At 47.0% G+C, this 18,673-nt stretch overlaps 2 protein-coding genes across 2 annotated transcripts; one reads left to right on the top strand and one right to left on the bottom strand.

The window, feature by feature from the left end:
- The first annotated feature begins 3,620 nt into the window (after window positions 1–3,620).
- On the top strand, window positions 3,621–8,175 carry LOC149275180 (NACHT, LRR and PYD domains-containing protein 12-like). Its single transcript, XM_089504911.1, has 6 exons — window positions 3,621–3,743; window positions 3,933–4,134; window positions 4,496–6,182; window positions 7,004–7,174; window positions 7,493–7,657; window positions 8,088–8,175. Exons 1-6 carry the CDS (start codon window positions 3,621–3,623, stop codon window positions 8,173–8,175), a joined length of 2,436 nt encoding a protein of 811 aa, XP_089361037.1.
- A 771-nt stretch (window positions 8,176–8,946) lies between these two features.
- LOC149275181 (coxsackievirus and adenovirus receptor-like) lies at window positions 8,947–12,727 on the bottom strand. Its single transcript, XM_089504912.1, has 7 exons — window positions 12,676–12,727; window positions 11,703–11,872; window positions 11,040–11,244; window positions 10,789–10,947; window positions 10,452–10,574; window positions 9,797–9,932; window positions 8,947–9,271 (listed from the first exon to the last, which is right to left on the bottom strand). The coding sequence occupies exons 1-7, from the start codon at window positions 12,725–12,727 to the stop codon at window positions 8,947–8,949; spliced, it is 1,170 nt and encodes a 389-aa protein (XP_089361038.1).
- Window positions 12,728–18,673: the final 5,946 nt, after the last annotated feature.

An 18,673-nucleotide genomic window follows, 5' to 3' on the forward strand; every position in this document is an offset into this window, starting at 1 on the left:
CTTACCGTAGACGGTGAGATGGAACTGAAATAGAGCCATGTGCCCTTCTGTGTCCACGAGGTGACAGCTGAACGTCCCGCTATCCCCCAGTTCCAGGCCGCCGATCTGTAGCGTAAAGTCACTTCCGAGCTGGACTCTCCCGAAGAACCGGGACCTGTATGTGGTTTCCGAGAACCCTCTGGAAAAAGAGGCCACCAGCTCGTCGCTCCGCGACAAATGTTTCCAGAAGACGTCTCGGGTTCTAAACCCATCGGGGAGCACAGGCGAGAGCCGGATCGATCCTCCGAGGACCCCTTGGACCTGTGCGGTCTGCTCCGCGGCGTACGCTGTAACGATAAGGTATGTCAGCATGGGCACCAGCCGCGGAAACGGGGAACATCCCAGCAGCTTTGTGTTTCAAATAAAAAGCATCAATTGATTGGAATCCCAAATATTCTAATTTATGTTTCCGAAGCCTCATTCCTGTAACGGCCAATTAAATACAAATCGCGGGTGTTTATGCTGGGTTGGTCACTTACCTGTTTGTGCAAGTAAAATGGGCGTAATCCATCGTATCATCTCCACACCTGCTTTGCTGTCGTCTTTTATTTATTTTGGGGAGTACGTTGAGTCCTGCGTTTAGGTCTCCAGTCCCTCCGCGCTGACCGTGAAGCAGATATTCATTGAGTGACCGTATGGGAAACGAGAAATAACCGAGCGCAGCCCCTGATCTTCCTCTAACGTCTCGTGACCAATTAGATGATTCCAGCTAAAAAGGGGAACTCCGTCTGTGGCCAGCGATGGAAAACTTCCAAAAAAAATAGTGCTTTATTTTAACATAACACCGTGACGTAAGAGGTTAGTGGAACGTTCTGCAGGTTATCTAAAAATACCGCGTCGGCGTTGGTAACTTTTTATTTCATTAAGTTAAGAGATGATGATGCAAATGTCACTGAAGGGTTTGCTCATATAAAGCGTAATATTTGTTGCTATTGTAAGTAAGTTTTACCATATTGAAAAGGTGGTAGATACGTGGAACAGCTCCCCAGCAGAAGTGGTAGAGAGTGATAGAGTAGAGGCATTTAAACACGTATGGATTGTGAATCAAAGCCGTGTCACATGACGGGCTATTTCTAGAGACACTGCCTAATTTTTAGCGAATTTCCTGGGAAAAAAGTTTCCAGTGATACCAAAAAAATAAAATATATAATAAAGTGTATATATATATATTGTATATATTATGAGCTACTGATGGGAGAAACGGCAGCCGGAGACAAAGTGTTTATATTTTTGTGATGTAACGATATGGCTTCTTCATCCGCTGTTTGTTTCAACAGGTTACGTAATATCTGGGTCACTAAAGCCCAGTCGCACTGATTCTGAATACTAGCTGCTAAATTATTATAACAAATTCACCCAATCTGCGGCAATGTTTAAAGCAGAAGGAACTTTCTCTGCTTCTCGTCAGCATAGTCGCTGTGTAGGAAGCAGGGAAATTCTGCATCCCTCCCCGAGTTTCTTAACAAGTCATGTGATATCTGGAAAAATTATCCCAAACTCGGCCATGGATGCTACGGTATTGTTTCACAATCCTACACGGCCGCTCCCTGCGGCAGGCCAAGAGTTAACCAGAAAGCGAAAGCGAGTCCGACCGGCCGAGTCCTGCATTAATGACTTAGTCCTGACCCATTGCAATGGCCGCTCACTCACCTGACACGCAAAGGGTTAAAAGGAGAGTGCCTGCCGGTGCTTCAGCGTCTGAGTTTTGTTTTTCCCAGCGGCCATTATTAGAGCCGTTGCCCTTATAGCCCAATTATAGCTAAATTATTTATTTTATTAAAAGGTTAATATTTGGATTATTGACGCGCTTAGAAAGTTCCAAGACGTTGATCCCGGGATCCCTCTGGGTCTCTTGTGCTATTGGTCAGAAAACGCGTTAAGGGGGAATGTCTCGCTGCCCTTCATACAGAGAGTGAGCTCTAAGCCGAGTGTGAGACTAACGCTCTTTCACAACACGTCCTAAACATATCTGCTCTTTCTGCATAATGAAGTTCCGCGTGGGAGTTAAAGGGTTAACACGGTACCGATAGCAGAGTTTAATTTGTCCCCCGGTGAGACCTGCGCCTGACGACCGTGAGACGGACTCAGCGAGCACAGAAAGTACGTGCGGGATTTGGGGGGATATTACATGTAATGTGGGCTTTTAGGGCCGTAGAACCCTGCGATACCCTCATAACAAACATTCTGACCTCCTAGAAAAGAGGGGCATCAGGGGAGGGGGGAGGGAAGAGGGGCATCGGGGGAGGGAAGAGGGGTATCAGGGGAGGGAAGAGGGGCATCGGAGGAAGGAAGAGAGGGGCATCAGGGGAGGGAAGAGGGCGCACGGCTTTGAGGCTCAAACAGGGGACATTTGGGAGGTATAGATTTGTTTCCCGAGAACCTGTAAATATCGTTTTATTCTTTATCAGGTTTCGTTTATCGCTCCGCACTCTGTCATGGAAGAGTTAGGTGGCCGAGAGGTAACGCCAGGTGAGGAGAGATGCTGTGGGAACGCATTGAATTATTACCCGAACAAACCTTTTTTTCCCCACAATAGAATATCGGTGGTAAAAGTACTAACGCTTTATCTAAATGAGTTTTTTAATGTTACAAAAAATATTTTAAATTGCCGAACAATTTGAGGTCCGCTATTGAAGTAGCAATGTACAAAATGAATTTAATGCCATCTAAATTTACCCCGGGCCATATACTTCCCAACTCGGCTATTGCAACCTGTAATGTCACCCTCATTATTTATCATATCTGTTGGTCTTCACAGACAAGACCATGAGTGGAAACAACCAGCCTGTGACCTCTGTGGTCACCCAGAACCGGCTTACAGTCACACAATGAGAGGCTGCTGCTTTCCGTTGCGCGATGTGCTGCTGCTTTCCGTTGCGCGATGTGCTGCTGCTTTCCGTTGCGCGATGTGCTGCTGCTTTCCGTTGCGCGGTGTGCTGCTGCTTTCCGTTGCGCGATGTGCTGCTGCTTTCCGTTGCGCGATGTGCTGCTGCTTTCCGTTGCGGGGTGTGCTGCTGCTTTCCGTTGCGCTGTGTGCTGCTGCTTTCCGTTGCGCGGTGGGCTGCTGCTTTCCGTTGCGGGGTGCGCTGCTGCTTTCCGTTGCGCGATGTGCTGCTGCTTTCCGTTGCGCGATGTGCTGCTGCTTTCCGTTGCGCGGTGGGCTGCTGCTTTCCGTTGCGGGGTGCGCTGCTGCTTTCCGTTGCGGGGTGTGCTGCTGCTTTCCGTTGCGCTGTGTGCTGCTGCTTTCCGTTGCGCGGTGGGCTGCTGCTTTCCGTTGCGGGGTGCGCTGCTGCTTTCCGTTGCGCGGTGGGCTGCTGCTTTCCGTTGCGCGGTGCGCTGCTGCTTTCCGTTGCGGGGTGCGCTGCTGCTTTCCGTTGCGGGGTGCGCTGCTGCTTTCCGTTGCGCGGTGGGCTGCTGCTTTCCGTTGCGCGGTGCGCTGCTGCTTTCCGTTGCGGGGTGCGCTGCTGTTTTCCGTTGCGCTGCTGTTTTCCGTTGCGCGATGTGCTGCTGTTTGATGGTCTTCATGTTATTTATTATAAGGGGACCTCCAGAAGTTTTCTAACCAGCTGCACGAGTATGAAATGTGCAAACTCCGCAGTTTATACAACTACTTCCAGAAAGATCTCATCTACATCATTGAGTTGTTGGACGCTAGAAGAATCCTCACAGAGCTGAGCCGTCACTGGCAGTCGAGGGACATAGAGGTTAGTAAATGCTGCTTCCGGTGAGTTGAAGTAGTCAGCGACTAGAAACCTTCATCGGGCTGAGCCTTCTCGAGATGGGTCACCAGAGGTCTTCTGGCAAAACTTACACCTTCATAAAGCTACTCGCTTACCGTGGACCTTCTCCCCAATCGACTCACGTGACTTTACACGCCAATTCCTGTTTTTCAGCACTACCTGTCCCTCAAAGAGCAGCTGGGGGACACATTCTTTGCCGCACAGTTGGTTGATGATATTCATCGTGCTGGAAAACACGCGCTTATAGGGCTTTTCGTAAGCCTCTACGCCATTCAGAAAGATTACCCGTATCCCAACGTGCTCGGGGTCCTGGATGAGATCCGACATGCAGGAAATGCAGAGACACCAGAATCGGGTGCGTCGGGGATGTCGACCAAATTTGTTCCTACGTTAATTTTAATTATTTTGATTGATTTAATAAACTAAATTAAAAACAATGTTTTAGACTCTCTTCTGCAGATGATTGATTTGGACGAACATGGACCTGATCTCCCCGATGACCTCAAAGGTACATTTTCCAAAATATACATTTTCCCTTTAACAAGATTGGGATTAAAAGGGGAGGGGCTTGATACTAGCTCTGTCCCCTCCTGCCACGCCTTTAAACCTATGCCCCGCCCACAACTATCGTTGTTCCCCCTACTGTGTAATAAATAGTAGAATATCCGATGTTTGAAGCTCGCGTTCCAAGTTCTCTTTCCATGTACGTTGCCCAGCTGTCCAAGCGATGCACAAGCAAAAACTTCTGGAGGAAACTCAGAACCTGGAGGAGCATCGAACTCCGGGATCTACTCGCGGCAGGAGAAGCCTCGTCATTTCCAAGTGGTATTTGGACTTAATAGTCGTCTCCGGTGACCGCTTCAGGAACCGGACTCAACACGAAGTCATCGAAACAGGAGTGATACACGAGCATTACTTGCAGGAAGTCCGGACAAAGTTGGAACGCATTTCCCTAGACAAGCTCTTCCGTTGGTGCCACCGGTCCGCCCGTATACCGCATGCGGTCTTGGTCAGCGGTGTCCCTGGTGTGGGGAAGACAACCATGACGCAAAAGTTTGTCTACGATTGGGCAGACGGGAAGCTTTATCAGAGATTTTCGTTTGTCTTCTTGTTCAAGTTCCGGAATCTTAACGCTCTTCCAGATCTCAGCTTGGAGGCCCTAATCCTTCGTGATTATCCTCACTTAACGGACAAACTCAGCCAAATCCTAAAGTATCCCAAGAATCTTCTCTTCGTCTTTGATGGTCTTGATGAAAGCGTACACACAGTGAATTTCAAATCCAGCCATCTGTTGGGGAGCCCTCGTAGTCCTGGAGATGTTCTGGTGCTGGTGGTCAGTCTGGTAAGGCAGTCTCTTCTCAAGGGCTGCTCTGTCCTAATCACCAGTAGACCAACAAACCTGGTGATGATTGAGACAGACGCCTTTCCACGAGTGTCCGAGATCATGGGATTCTTCCCAAAAGAAAGACAAGACTATTTCGATAACTTTTTCCGAGATAAAGCGTTGTCGGCGAAGGCTTTTAACTACGTGAGGCAGAACGACCTCCTCTACACGTTCTGCTACATCCCGTCTTACTGCTGGATCATTTGCACGGTATTATCCACGTATGTGCGTGAAAACCGGGAGTTCGCGCTCAAGACTGTGACCCAGCTCTTTGTGACCTTCGTGGCCAACATTTTGTCTAATCACATCATACGCGACTGCAGCCTGCAAGAAGTGTTGACTCTGGGCTGGATGGCAGAACACGGCGTTATGGAACACAAGCTAACGTTCGATAAGCGGGATTTAGACACGTTTTGCATAGACCTTTCCAAGCATCTGTCATCTGCCTTTCTGGTGGAGTCTCTTCAAACGTCCGACCAGACCGTGTCCTTCTCCCACCTCACCATTCAGGAGTTTCTGGCCGCCTTGGTTAATTACCTTGACTATTCTCGGGAGAAGTTTCAGGAGTCTCTCGAGAGAGCCAAAGGTTTTGAGGACGGCCGCGGTGAAATATTCCTCCGCTTCCTGTGCGGTCTGTCCGATAGCAGCACCCGCTTTCCATTCGAAAGGCTGAGGAACGAGTTCTCCAACGAAGCCGCCAGGCACGCCATCACTTGGCTGAGAGACTCCGTTCTCCAAGACATGCAGTCGTGCGGAGAAACCGAAGACAAGAGGAAAATTCTGAACACTTTTGCTTGCCTTTTCGAGACCCGTAACAAGGCCCTGGTGGCCCAGTGTCTCGGATCCAACAGGAGACTCGAGTTGTCCATGTTCTATCTGTCTCCGCTCGACTGCACCGTCCTGGCCTTCATCCTAGAGTCCTGGCAGGGTTTTGAGCTCCTTGACCTGGACAGGTGTTTTATTCAGCGGGAAGGCTTGGAGAGGATCTGTCCAACTCTACATAAAATCACAGAACTCAAGTAAGTGAAAACACATAGAATAGAAGGCAGATCGGCCCTATTCGGCCCGTCTAGTCTGCCGGTGTTTTCTGCTGTAAAGCCACAAACCTTTAATCAGTCGTTGGTCTCGTCTTAGATTCAGGAGCCGTATGTCTATCCCATGCATGTTTAATACCCTCACTGTATTACCCTCTACCACTTCTGCTGGGAGGCCGTTCTACTTATCTACCACCATCTCAGTAGATTTTGTTATTGTTCCCAATGAGTACTAGAATTTATTCCTGGTTGAAACCATTTTTTTTTAAATAAATACTATGCAAAATTTTATTTTCCATTTTTATTTATATTTTGATAAAATGAATCGAGGCTCAGATGTCCCTTTTTTCCCCCTCATCAGGCTCTCTAACAACACTCTAACAGACAATGATGTGGAGTTAATATACCAGATACTAACGAATCCTAAGTGTAAGATCCAGTCACTGAGGTAAGAACCCAGAAACCGAAACATAAATCTCTCTCATTCACATGCAAATAAGTAAAAAATGTAATTTAAAATTAACTTTATTTACGCCTTTCATGTCGCCTTGCAAAACATCTCCACCATCGTCAAGTATGAACAAGCAAATTACTTCTAAACGAAAAGATTTTTTATTTGTTGGGACAAAGTGAAAGGTTTATTATTTACATTAAGTAGAAATCATTTTTTCATATATCATAATTTTTGATGTTTTTTTGTGACTTTGGAGGTGTATATTTTTTTTTATTAGCGTTAAGATCTCGTTAGTGTATGCTGTGATGCCCGGTGCTGACCTTCATGTCATCCCCTTCCCATTATTTTCTAGTTTGAAAAGCAATGTCCTCACCATCAAATGTTTGTCCGTCCTGGCATCGGCCCTCTGCGCTACCCAGTCACTCCAAAAATTGGATTTGGGTAACAATAGACTTGGGGGTGAAGACTTAGAACACCTGATGACCGTCCTGTCCAGTCCCACGTGCCGGATACAGCATTTGTCGTAAGTATGAAGCTTCGGGTTGACCTGTTTTTTAATATTATGTTTGAGGGGTAAGAGCCGTTATTACGGTGGAGCGCCTGCAGGGGTCGCTGCGAGACTGAGGGGGAAATATTCAGGCACGAGGACTATTTGGTATGAATAGAGAGGATTTGGGTCAAACCGTAAGATAATGAGAAAGCTGACCCTGCCATTTGGGTGCCATTGTGTGAATGAAGGATGCACCAACTGGATGTTTTTAGTTTTTTTTCTTACTCCGTTGGTTAGTTGAGAACTTTCTAGAATGCTTAACCTCAAAGCTATGTGTGTTTTCTCCTCCAGGCTGCAGGCCACCAAGCTGACCCATGAACATGCGCCTTTGCTGGTCTCTCTGGCTAATAATAGTAACCTCACGCATCTGAATCTCAGCGGCAATTACTTTGCAGACCCTGGTGCCTTGGATATCCGGGATCTAATTCGCAAATCAACAAGTTTACTGGAGGTCAGGTAGGTCCAACGCCATCGCGCTGCATCACCCAAGGGCCTGGATGGCTGTGAGTTTTGGTGGCTGGAGGTCTAACCCCCCTGGAAATCCAAAAACATTTATCGGTTAATTGAGCATTTACCGTGAACACAACTGGGCTACCTGGACCAACTCCTAGGAGCATTTCTTTGTGCAACGAGGTCCATTGTCCTGAAAACGGTCACTAACAGACCCGTTCCGAATGCACACTCCATCTTGAATTGATCTCAAGAACCATTTTACCGAAGCTTTCCAGAAAAAAAAATTTTTTGCATGGTTTCCGCTGATGTTCAAAGATCGCCTTATATATATTGATGACTATATGAACCTCAATGTATAGATGTATAGATCGCATGTATTCTCTTTATGGGATGTTTACTAGACAACTAAACGCATTCATCCTTTCATTTTTAGACTTGGTAGCAATGACTTCTCCGGGGATGTAGAAAACGGCCTCAAAGCGTTGCAGGGTCTCCGTCCGGGACTGGAAATTATCCTGTGAAACGCACGCGGACGAAAGGTTTCAAGGTATGGTGAGCCCAGAATGTTGATCAATAATAGGCTATTAATCAATGATTTCTGGCTAATAACTATCATGTGAGAACAACTTATAAGAGACTAACCAAACACTATTTCCTGTGGAAAAGTTTATTGCAAAACCAGCATTTCTGCCCCAAAACATTAACTACTTCTATTGAAAAGTACAAAATGATTTTTTTGGCAAAGCGAAAATAACTCTCCCCCCCCCCCATACCAGTACCACTGAATTTTAAATCAATAAGTTGTTTTAGGGTTAAATCTTAAAAGAAATGACTGCATTCAATCAGCCAATTAACAAGCAGCTGCCCACAGCTGAAGCCCAAACCTCCATAATGTCCTCTAACATTCAGAATGGACCTTCAGAGCGCAGAGGGATCTCTTGCAGTAAGTGTGAGTTACTTTGGAGTTTCTTCTTCTCCTCTTCTTGTTTGTAAACGGACAGTAAAAGAGTTTAGTAACTAAATGTATAAAATTGTAGATGTTTTCTGCCTTGGCGTAGTGTTTCCTTCAGGTCACTTAGAGTTTCAGCTGAGGCTTGGAGGTGGTTTGGTGGTGGCTGACCGCCTTGTGACCGTTCACATAGTCTCACGCGCCTCTAATATTTATAACATTCCTGGAAATGTTCTTAAGAAATGAAAAATGGACGTACAAGTTTGGCCTTTAGCATTTTAAAGACCAGCGTCCATTGAAAGGTTCATAGAGAGATCAAAAAAGTCTGGCAGCTCCTGCTTTGTTAAACAATGAATCCCTCTCGGCTTTGTGCCGGTACCATGACTGGGACCCCTCCAACCCTTTGGATGTTGTATGGCGTGTGGCGCGTGGTCTCTGGCATTATAAGAAGTGGTTCTGGAGATGGTTCTAGTGATGGTGGAGGACTCTCCACTTTGGGTTTGACTGGCTCGCTGCTGGATTGGGATGGAGTTATGGGGTCCTCTCTGGGTGCTGAACTATATGCCCGTCGCAGGGAGTAGCTGATGTGATGGGGTCTGTACCCGGCGGCCGTGCGGACGCTGCTGGCGCGGCTGTTGGTGTTGCTGGGAGGTGCGCGGACGTCCTCTCTGTGGGCACGAACATACAAAAAATGATTACACAACTCGAAGATCATAAGCCCATGTCTACAGCTTGGTCTTAATAGTGGCGGACAATGGCTTTTTTAGTTAGGAAATTACACCTGTGCATTCTGCTAGCCATTTAACCCATACAACGTGCCACCTTGCATTCTCTAATAGGATCATACACTGTGTCATATGCGTCCGTGCCTGCTCTTCGCGGCACTTTTATATTTTCCGCGGAAATAAAATGGTATTTGAATTATAAAGATGCTAAAAAAACTGTATGAAGCTTCTTTCTGTTCCTATAAAATCTTATCCGCGCCTGCTCTTGCGTTATGTGACAAGTGCTCCCTGCAATATAAATATATATACACCGGTATATATTATATATATATATTTTACATGACTGAATTATTTCTGGGAAACATGGATAATGTCTTTAATGCCGTGTTGGGTTAGATTGGGTAGAAGGTCACCTTTAAATGTGATGGTTCTCAGGAAAGGTGTGCTTTATATACAGCGGGCAATTACCTGATGTCGTTGGCCAGCTCCTTTTCGTAGCGCCTCTTGTTACAGCAGCAGATAATGCACCAGATAAGCAGTAAGAGGAGCAGGAGGAGCAGAAGAGCCCCTATAACTGCCCCAGCGATGATCCCGGCTCTGTTACCTAATCCGGAAAAGAAGAGGATACGTTCAGGAAGCCTGTGAGGCACAAACATGTTCAAGCTGCTTTTCGTATATATTGCACTAGGAAGGGTCACGTTTAAGACGGTTGCAACCTTTAACTTTTCTTTTCATGAAGCCTTCCAACCCCGTTTAAAAAAAAAAAATAAAAAAAAAAAATACTGCTGGGTCCACCCATGATAATTTAAAAAAGGCAAAATCATAAATACGTGGTGTTTCCTACATTTATTACACATGACTAAGTGGCTAATTTTAAGGATCCGCAATTCCTCCTTAAGATGCTTTATTTCGTTAGACAGCAGGGGGCGCTCCTAGTTTGCACTAAATGTCTGTATAAATATTACAAAGCTTAACCGGTAACAATTTAAAGTTGCTTTTCAACCTTTTTTCGTCGTTTGCTACGCCAATGTTCAGTTTATACAATCGGTAATTTGGTCCGAATCCAAGATTGGAACTTTGCACGTCATAGAATATCCTAAAATAGGTGTAATGGGAGACTCACTGGATGATGCCGAGAGGTCCACCTTGCACTGACCGACCCCCACGGTATTCCCCACCGTGCACTGGTAGGTTCCAGAGTATGCCTCGGAGATGTTTTTGATTAAAAGGTCACCGCTCATGGGAGCTGCAAGTCAACGAAAGATGAGATTGGTTAAGAAAAAACATTCTGGATGTATGTACCGCGGTGTTCCCCGCCGGCTACTAGAGTACCGTACGATCATTTAGACAATGGTCAGGGTATCCCGAGCAATCCATGAACTTGAAATTATTTTCGGGAACCGCATTTCCAGACTCGCTCCTAGGATAGGAGAACAGGGCAATAATACCATGTCACTTACCCATGTTCAGGACCGGGGTGGTGGGGTTGGCAGGTCCAGATATCTTCTCCCACTTGTAGGTGAGAGGAGAAGATCCCTCATCTGATCTGCATTTCAGAGTTACGTCTTTGCCTTGGGTTTGTTCCCCCTCTATCCAGCACCGAGGATTCGATGGGGAAACTGCCGGCGGGGGGGGGTATTAAGAATGTGTTAAAGTGGGAACAAACTGCATTCTAAATAGTTCCATATAAGTGACATATTTCGAAGTCTACCTTGAACGACCATGGTGATCTTTATTGATGCCAGCCCAGGGTTCATCTTCACTTTACACCCATAGATCCCAGAGTCCGAGACATCGAGGTCAGAGATGGTTATGGAGGCATCTCCAATGCTGGGGTCACCCGCCTTGAAAGCCAGTCGACTCATCAGCTCAGGGGGGCCTTTGGAGATAACGGATTTGTCCATGTACGTGAGAATCTAGGCAGGAACAAGAAGAAATACGTTCTTACTCCTCAGCCAAGAAATCTGTAGGAATGAAAGTTGTGCAGTAAATTGTAGCGAATAGAAAGTATTTAGCCAATATTTAAAAATAAGTGAACATGGACAGACACAACACCTCCAAATGATCAGCTGTCTCCGTATTTGTGCCTCGTTGATGCGGGGAAGAAATGGTTTGACTCAACCTGTTTATCTAGTTGGGTCAAAGCATTGGCCTTCCTGTCCTATGGAATCACAATAAATACTCATTTATAACAGAGGTGGTGGAACCTGGGGGAGATATCTACACCCTCAACGTGGAGTGAATGACAGTGTGTGTTCTCTACTCCTCTGTGTGGTTGTAGGACCTGCGTAATGCCCCGGCCTGGTCTGGGATCCCCACTGGAATGGTCTATTTGGTTTATAGTTCAGGTTTAGCCCCCCCCCCCGGTACCCACCACTTTGTCCGGAGCGGTGCTGTCCGGGTTCATGAGCGCCCACTCAATGTCCAGGTTTCCAGTTTCAGAAGGGTCCAGCGTGTAAGTGCAGGACAGCGTGATCGAGTCGCCCTTCGCCTTGTAAATCAGCTGTGTGATGGTCTCCGAGATGATCACCGACCTCAGACAAGCTGGGGAGGTAGAAAACAGAGCTTCTTTTCAGATCGAAGATCCTATTTATCATAACCGTTCGCATCGTGCTAAAGACATAAGGCTGTATACTCTGCGGCTGTAGTTTATCGTCGAATAAATGCAGCCTATCCGCAGACTTTAATTGTAAATTTTTGGACAGAAAGGTCTATTTAAAAAAAACAAACAAAAAAAACAAACTTCTCAACAGATACAAAGTAACCAACAAAAGTAGTTTTTTACCTGTAAACGGCTACCAGTTTATTGTATTAACCGGAAGATCAATAACTTTAATAACGTTGTTGGTCTCTTTGACGACCCTCGATCAGCTTTCTGACTGCTTCGTTAACGTCGTGGTTAGACGCGTGTTTTGTGTAGAACTGCCTCTGTTGAAATTTTTTTTTTGTGTATGTTTTTTTTTTTTGTGAGAAATATCTTGAAACCTCTGAATGGCTTGAAATAATAGCACGACTCGGCGACATTTTCTGTGGTTTAATGATTAACGCCAATGTTCTCGCTGATGACAATGATGATTTATCCTTCAAGCAGGGCTCTCGGGTTCTAAGCGGCGTTGGTGAGAGTTGTAGAAAGCGTCAGAGGTCTCTTTAGTCTGTTGGTTGATTGTGATGACGGGAACGTGACTCCCGAGGACAAACCACTCGCGTTTCTGCACAAGTGTGTCCGGCTCTGACCTCTCGCACACACCCGCCGCTCCCTGGCGAAACTCACTTCGTTGTGACGGAGTTTCAGTCAGACGTAGAGCTTGGGAGGAGACGTTCTTTCTTGTACCGTGACCAACACCTACCTCGGCATTCCAATTTCCAGAAGGCGTAGCTGAGAATTATTATTAAAAACATTGTCCTTCCTGTCACGCAACACGCAGGAAGACGACTGGATTCCAATTCCATAATCCCTTCCTGTCTGTGGGATATTGTAGGGAAATGTATCCACTCAAAGCTAGTAGTCGTATGGAATGGCATCCCAGCAGCAATGGTAGAGACTGTTAGGATAACTGATGTGCAGTTGAACAGATTATGACCAGTATCGGTGGCCAGAGCTTCTTCCCACCAGCAGATGTTGGTCGGGACAATAAAATTTTGGCCAGAAACCCTGAAATAGCGTAATCTAAATATTGTGTGAACTGGTTTGGGGTTAAACTGCGAGAGAGGCCTTTAAATGCATCGCTTCCTCTGTCCTTACGCCACACATACTCGCAGGAACTTTCCCCCGTGTGTCAGGGAGAGAGACAGAAACTGCAAACTGGTTTGGCAGCCCAGAAGAATTTCAAAAATCTCATGTTTCTATTTTTTTGGAATTGCATATTTAGAAAGCTTACCACATATCGCAGGGCTTTGTATAATTTGACACATTTTTATATAAAAATACTTTTAAATACACATCTCCATAGAAACCACTCAGTCTTGGTGTCCTGTATCATGTAGCTCATAATTTTTTTGGGAGAAGATTAAAGCGAACCTAGACCTACACCATCCCCAAAATGGTAGTTGCCTAGCTGGACCATACCACAATCTCCAGCACAGCAGCTCTACAGCTGGACCATACCACACCGCCAACAGCGCAGCTCTGCAGCTGGACCGTACCACACCGCCAACAGCGCAGCTCTACAGCTGGACCGTACCACACCACCAACAGCGCAGCTCTACAGCTGGACCGTACCACACCGCCAACAGTGCAGCTCTGCAGCTGGACCGTACCACACCGCCAACAGTGCAGCTCTGCAGCTGGACTGTACCACACCGCCAACAGCGCAGCTCTGCAGCTGGACCGTACCACACCGCCAACAGTGCAGCTCTGCAGCTGGACCGTACCACACCGCCAACAGCGCAGCTCTACAGCTGGACCGTACCACACCGCCAACAGAGCAGCTGTACAGCTGGACCGTACCACACCGCCAACAGTGCAGCTCTGCAGCTGGACCGTACCACACCGCCAACAGCGCAGCTCTGCAGCTGGACCGTACCACACCGCCAACAGTGCAGCTCTACAGCTGGACCGTACCACACCGCCAACAGTGCAGCTCTACAGCTGGACCGTACCACACCGCCAACAGTGCAGCTCTACAGCTGGACCGTACCACACCGCCAACAGTGCAGCTCTACAGCTGGACCGTACCACACCGCCAACAGTGCAGCTCTACAGCTGGACCGTACCACACCGCCAACAGAGCAGCTGTACAGCTGGACCGTACCACACCGCCAACAGCGCAGCTCTGCAGCTGGACCGCACCACACCGCCAACAGTGCAGCTCTGCAGCTGGACCGTACCACACCGCCAACAGAGCAGCTGTACAGCTGGACCGTACCACACCGCCAACAGCGCAGCTCTACAGCTGGACCGTACCACACCGCCAACAGCGCAGCTCTGCAGCTGGACCGTACCACACCGCCAACAGTGCAGCTCTACAGCTGGACCGTACCACACCGCCAACAGTGCAGCTCTACAGCTGGACCGTACCACACCGCCAACAGCGCAGCTGTACAGCTGGACCGTACCACACCGCCAACAGTGCAGCTCTACAGCTGGACCGTACCACACCGCCAACAGCGCAGCTCTGCAGCTGGACCGTACTACACCGCCAACAGTGCAGCTCTACAGCTGGACCGTACCACACCGCCAACAGCGCAGCTCTACAGCTGGACCGTACCACACCGCCAACAGCGGAGCTCTACAGCTGGACCGTACCACACCGCCAACAGAGCAGCTGTACAGCTGGACCGTACCACACCGCCAACAGAGCAGCTGTACAGCTGGACCGTACCACACCGCCAACAGTGCAGCTCTACAGCTGGACCGTACCACACCGGGAACAGCGCAGCTCTGCAGCTGGACCGTACCACACTGCGAACAGCGCAGCTCTGCAGCTGGACCGTACCACACCGCCAACAGTGCAGCTCTACAGCTGGACCATACCACACCGCCAACAGAGCAGCTGTACAGCTGGACCGTACCACACCGCCAACAGCGCAGCTCTGCAGCTGGACCGTACCACACCGCCAACAGCGCAGCTGTACAGCTGGACCGTACCACACCGCCAACAGCGCAGCTGGACCGTACCACACCGCCAACAGTGCAGCTGTACAGCTGGACCGTACCACACCGCCAACAGTGCAGCTGTACAGCTGGACCGTACCACACCGCCAACAGTGCAGCTCTACAGCTGGACCGTACCACACCACCAACAGCGCAGCTCTGCAGCTGGACCGTAACACACTGCCAACAGTGTAGCTCTGCAGCTGGACCGTACCACACCGCCAACAGTGCAGCTCTGCAGCTGGACCGTAACACACCGCCAACAGTGTAGCTCTGCAGCTGGACCTTACCACACCGCCAACAGTGCAGCTCTGCAGCTGGACCGTACCACATTGCCAACAGCGCAGCTCTGCAGCTGGACCGTACCACATCTACATCAAAGTAACAGAATACTTTTAACCGGACAGCCGAACAATCCCGCTGTTTTTAAGCCAGTTTTTTTTTTTATTACGGAACTCATGGTTAAGCAGAATTTTTGTATTTCTTTCATTTGTAGATATGTATTTATAAGAATTAATGAAGACTAATGTCTCGTTACGAACGCAGCATTTTTTCCATCAACTAGTGGCTTTTATGCCCAGAGCCTTCTGCAGGGCTCTGATTGGTTGTCTGACTATTTTTAACTTTATTGCCTTACATGTCCCCACAAAACGAGTTACCTGCTTGAAAATAGTTTCAGCCGTCGGAATGTATGAATAAATTAGATTCGTATAGATGATTGAACATCTTTTCCATTTTTTTCATTCGTTCGGGGAAGGGTAACCAAGTTAACGCATGGATTCTACGCAAATCTACTTTGTTAATGTTCTAGTTCTTTTTAACTTGAATGTTCTGACGTTGAAGCTTTTATTGCTGTACAGAGTCTCCATTCTCTTAAATAAAAGTCAGTCTGGTTTGATTACAAACCCTCCTTTATAAGTCTTATACATCTGCTCTTAATTTTTTTTTCTTTTTTTATTTAACTAGAAGATTTCTGTTCTACCCATTTTAATTTGTGAATTAGCACAATCACGCAAGATCGCAGTAATGTAGTTAAAAAGGCAGTGAGGCAGTAAACATATACACATGTGGTAGATAAATGGATCAGCCACCCAGTAGAAGTGGTAGATGTAAACATACATGCGACAGACATCTAAAATGAGACCACCGACTGATTAAGTCATTACAGCAGGAGAAACGGGCAGACTAGATGGGGGCAGTTTCTGGGTTCCTATAAGAGGGCTGTTAGACAGAGCTCAGTAGCGACCCCATCCTTCCCAGGGTAGGTGATTGGAGTCCCCTATACTTGCACCTTTGGGTATATGCCCAACCCCTAATGTCAGGGCCACAAACCTTGTAAAGGGCCATTGGTGGAAGCCTAAGTGGTCCTCTGGCTGCCCCCCCTCACCCTTACCTGGCATTAAGCACAGCATGATCAGCGAGGCTGTCCACAGGTGGCCCTTCATGGCTTCCCTCCTAGCCGTGTCACACCGCAGCACCTAATGTCTCAGAGAAGCTTTTTGCCCGAACGCCCGGTTGGGAAGGCAGAGGAACCCGTATGGCCAGTTCTGTATGTTTATGACAGATGAGGACACGCCTGCATGCTAAGGAGTGGATACACGGAGACCAATGTCAGGCATGTGCTGAATAACAGGTGTATCCGTACACAAAGCAGCTTCCAGATTCTGCCTTCCCCCTTTATATTGATGGTCAAAGTTCCCGTATATTTCTGACTCTTGTTTGTTTTTTTTTTTTTTGTTTTTTTTCTTGTTTTAAAAGAAAATCTATTACTTCCCCAAAACATCTATTTTCATCGAGACGATGAATTTAATCTTTTTGCCCACCTGATTGTAATTCTATGTTACAACTGGGAAGAGATTTGAACCGAAGAGAAGGTCAGGAGATCATAACCTAAAACTAGAGGTTTGGGGGTTTAGTTGGACCTAAGGAAGTCTTATCTGAGTGGGTGGTAGATAAGTGGAACAGCCTTTCAGCAGAAGTGGTAGCGGTAAATACAGTGAGGGGATTTAAACGTGCATGGGATAGACATACGGCTCCTGATTCTAAGACGAGACCAGCGACTGATTTGATTTTTTTATACTTTAGGGATATATATATATATGTATCTGCACATATACCTTTCTTGTGTTTGACCTCCTCTCCTTGGTCTCACACACGACTAGGTTTTAAAACGATTTTAGAAAGGTTCCAGGTGGGATGTCACTCAGTGTTGCGCATGCGCAGGTCCACAACATCCCATAAGGTCTGGGGTTCACTCTTGAGTCTATAGTGGGTTACAAGGTGAGACACCGATGTTCTTCACCTGCAATCCTTGCCAGGTTCTCCCTTCAAAGAACCAGGTCGTAAACCTAGCGTGACTCAGCTGAAAACCACCCCTGCTGTTCGCCGGATGGCTTGTTTCATTGTCTTTCCATTATGTCTCTACGACACTAGCAAGCTTTTTCCCACCAATATAAAGACGTGTCCTTGGTTTGGATTGGATTGGGACCCTGATACTTACCATTATTTTGTCAGATTCCCGAGTATATAACATTGTATTTTGGTGCCCAAGGTACCTATGGGACAGACATCAATCTGAAGACCTCTGTGCTTCTATTCGCTAGATCATGGGCTTCTAATCGGTGGGCCACAGTGATTTTTATTACTTCCTCCTTAATGACCAACCCCTAGGTTAGCTCAGGTTAACTCTGTTAAGTCTGATTGGGTACAGAACCAAGATCCTCCTCAACGGTATGTGGCCCCTTAACGGTATAACGATGGACAAGGCTGAGTTAGGCCACCAGGAAACACCGAGAACCTACCCACAAAGACTGGAAACAGAAGGATGGAGGAAAAAAACACGGGTTCCTCCCGCATTTGCCTGTTGTGGTTGTGATGGTTTGGGAATGAGGGGTAGATTTGTGTTGACTCTGAGGTAGTTTCGTGATCTTGTGACAATATCCTAAGAACCCGGGAGTTTGAAAAAGGTTCTGCAGGAACGTGAGTAGCGATGGCTTCTCGTTCTTACCTACCCTACTCAACCCTGGAAATCCGCAATGTTTGAGATAATCTAACAAGCTCTGTTAGGGATGGTGAACCTTCAAATAGAGGTTCTGCCGGTGACTGTGGTTGAAGGGTTAATTATTTAGGGATATCTGGTCCACCACGTTTCCTCATTTAGTTTGAGGTGAACACCCTTTATTTGGAGACGTGTTAGACGCACCTTGTTTCACACCCCAAAACAAGACACCCTGCTGACTCGGATATTGGGACAGAGCTGTGCATCTTGGGAGCTCCCATCTCCATGGAAGGGATGATAGGATCTTTGTTTTTTATCTTTTCCATTTAATAATTAAATATGTATCTAATCTAATGGATTCTTAACTGGATCTTGAATTTTTACAATTAAAAGGATTCCATCTACTCAGTTTAGAGCTGGAGAGTCCCTTTTAAAGTACGTGAGACACCAAGGAATGTCTGATTTCTATTCAGAGACAAAAGACCGGCCACAGCCGGGTTCTAGCTGGTAGGGTTCTAGCTTCGGGGGTTTTAAGCATATATAGCACAGAAAAAAATGTTTGAAAATTAGCTTTTAAGGTTTATGATAAGCCATCTTTGTGCTCTCCTCCCCGATACATCATGATAGAGCTATGTGTCACTGTTAAAGGGTGTTGATTGATGACTAGTGTCTTCTCAGAGGTGGTAAATGTCTCTCTGCACCTTCTGGGGAAACCTAAAAATGCATCACCTCTGGAGGGCTTCTTAGGGGGTTT

Source organism: Sceloporus occidentalis, unplaced genomic scaffold, assembly GCF_023333645.1.
Source record: "Sceloporus occidentalis isolate IW3139 unplaced genomic scaffold, rSceOcc1.0.p SCAF_296, whole genome shotgun sequence".
NCBI classification, from domain to species: Eukaryota; Metazoa; Chordata; class Lepidosauria; order Squamata; family Phrynosomatidae; genus Sceloporus; species Sceloporus occidentalis.

Bases quoted from the DNA above. Each gene is read 5' to 3' on its own strand.
- LOC149275180 (XM_089504911.1), top strand. From the start codon at position 3,621: ATGTGCAAACTCCGCAGTTTATACAACTACTTCCAGAAAGATCTCATC. The intron at 3,744-3,932 runs GTTAGTAAATGC...CCTGTTTTTCAG, and splicing joins GGCAGTCGAGGGACATAGAG to CACTACCTGTCCCTCAAAGA. The intron at 4,135-4,495 runs GTGCGTCGGGGA...TACGTTGCCCAG, and splicing joins TGCAGAGACACCAGAATCGG to CTGTCCAAGCGATGCACAAG.
- LOC149275181 (XM_089504912.1), bottom strand. From the start codon at position 12,727: ATGTTTTTAATAATAATTCTCAGCTACGCCTTCTGGAAATTGGAATGC. The intron at 10,948-11,039 runs GTAGACTTCGAA...CCCCGCCGGCAG, and splicing joins GATCACCATGGTCGTTCAAG to TTTCCCCATCGAATCCTCGG. The intron at 9,933-10,451 runs GTGAGTCTCCCA...TTTCCGGATTAG, and splicing joins GGACCTCTCGGCATCATCCA to GTAACAGAGCCGGGATCATC.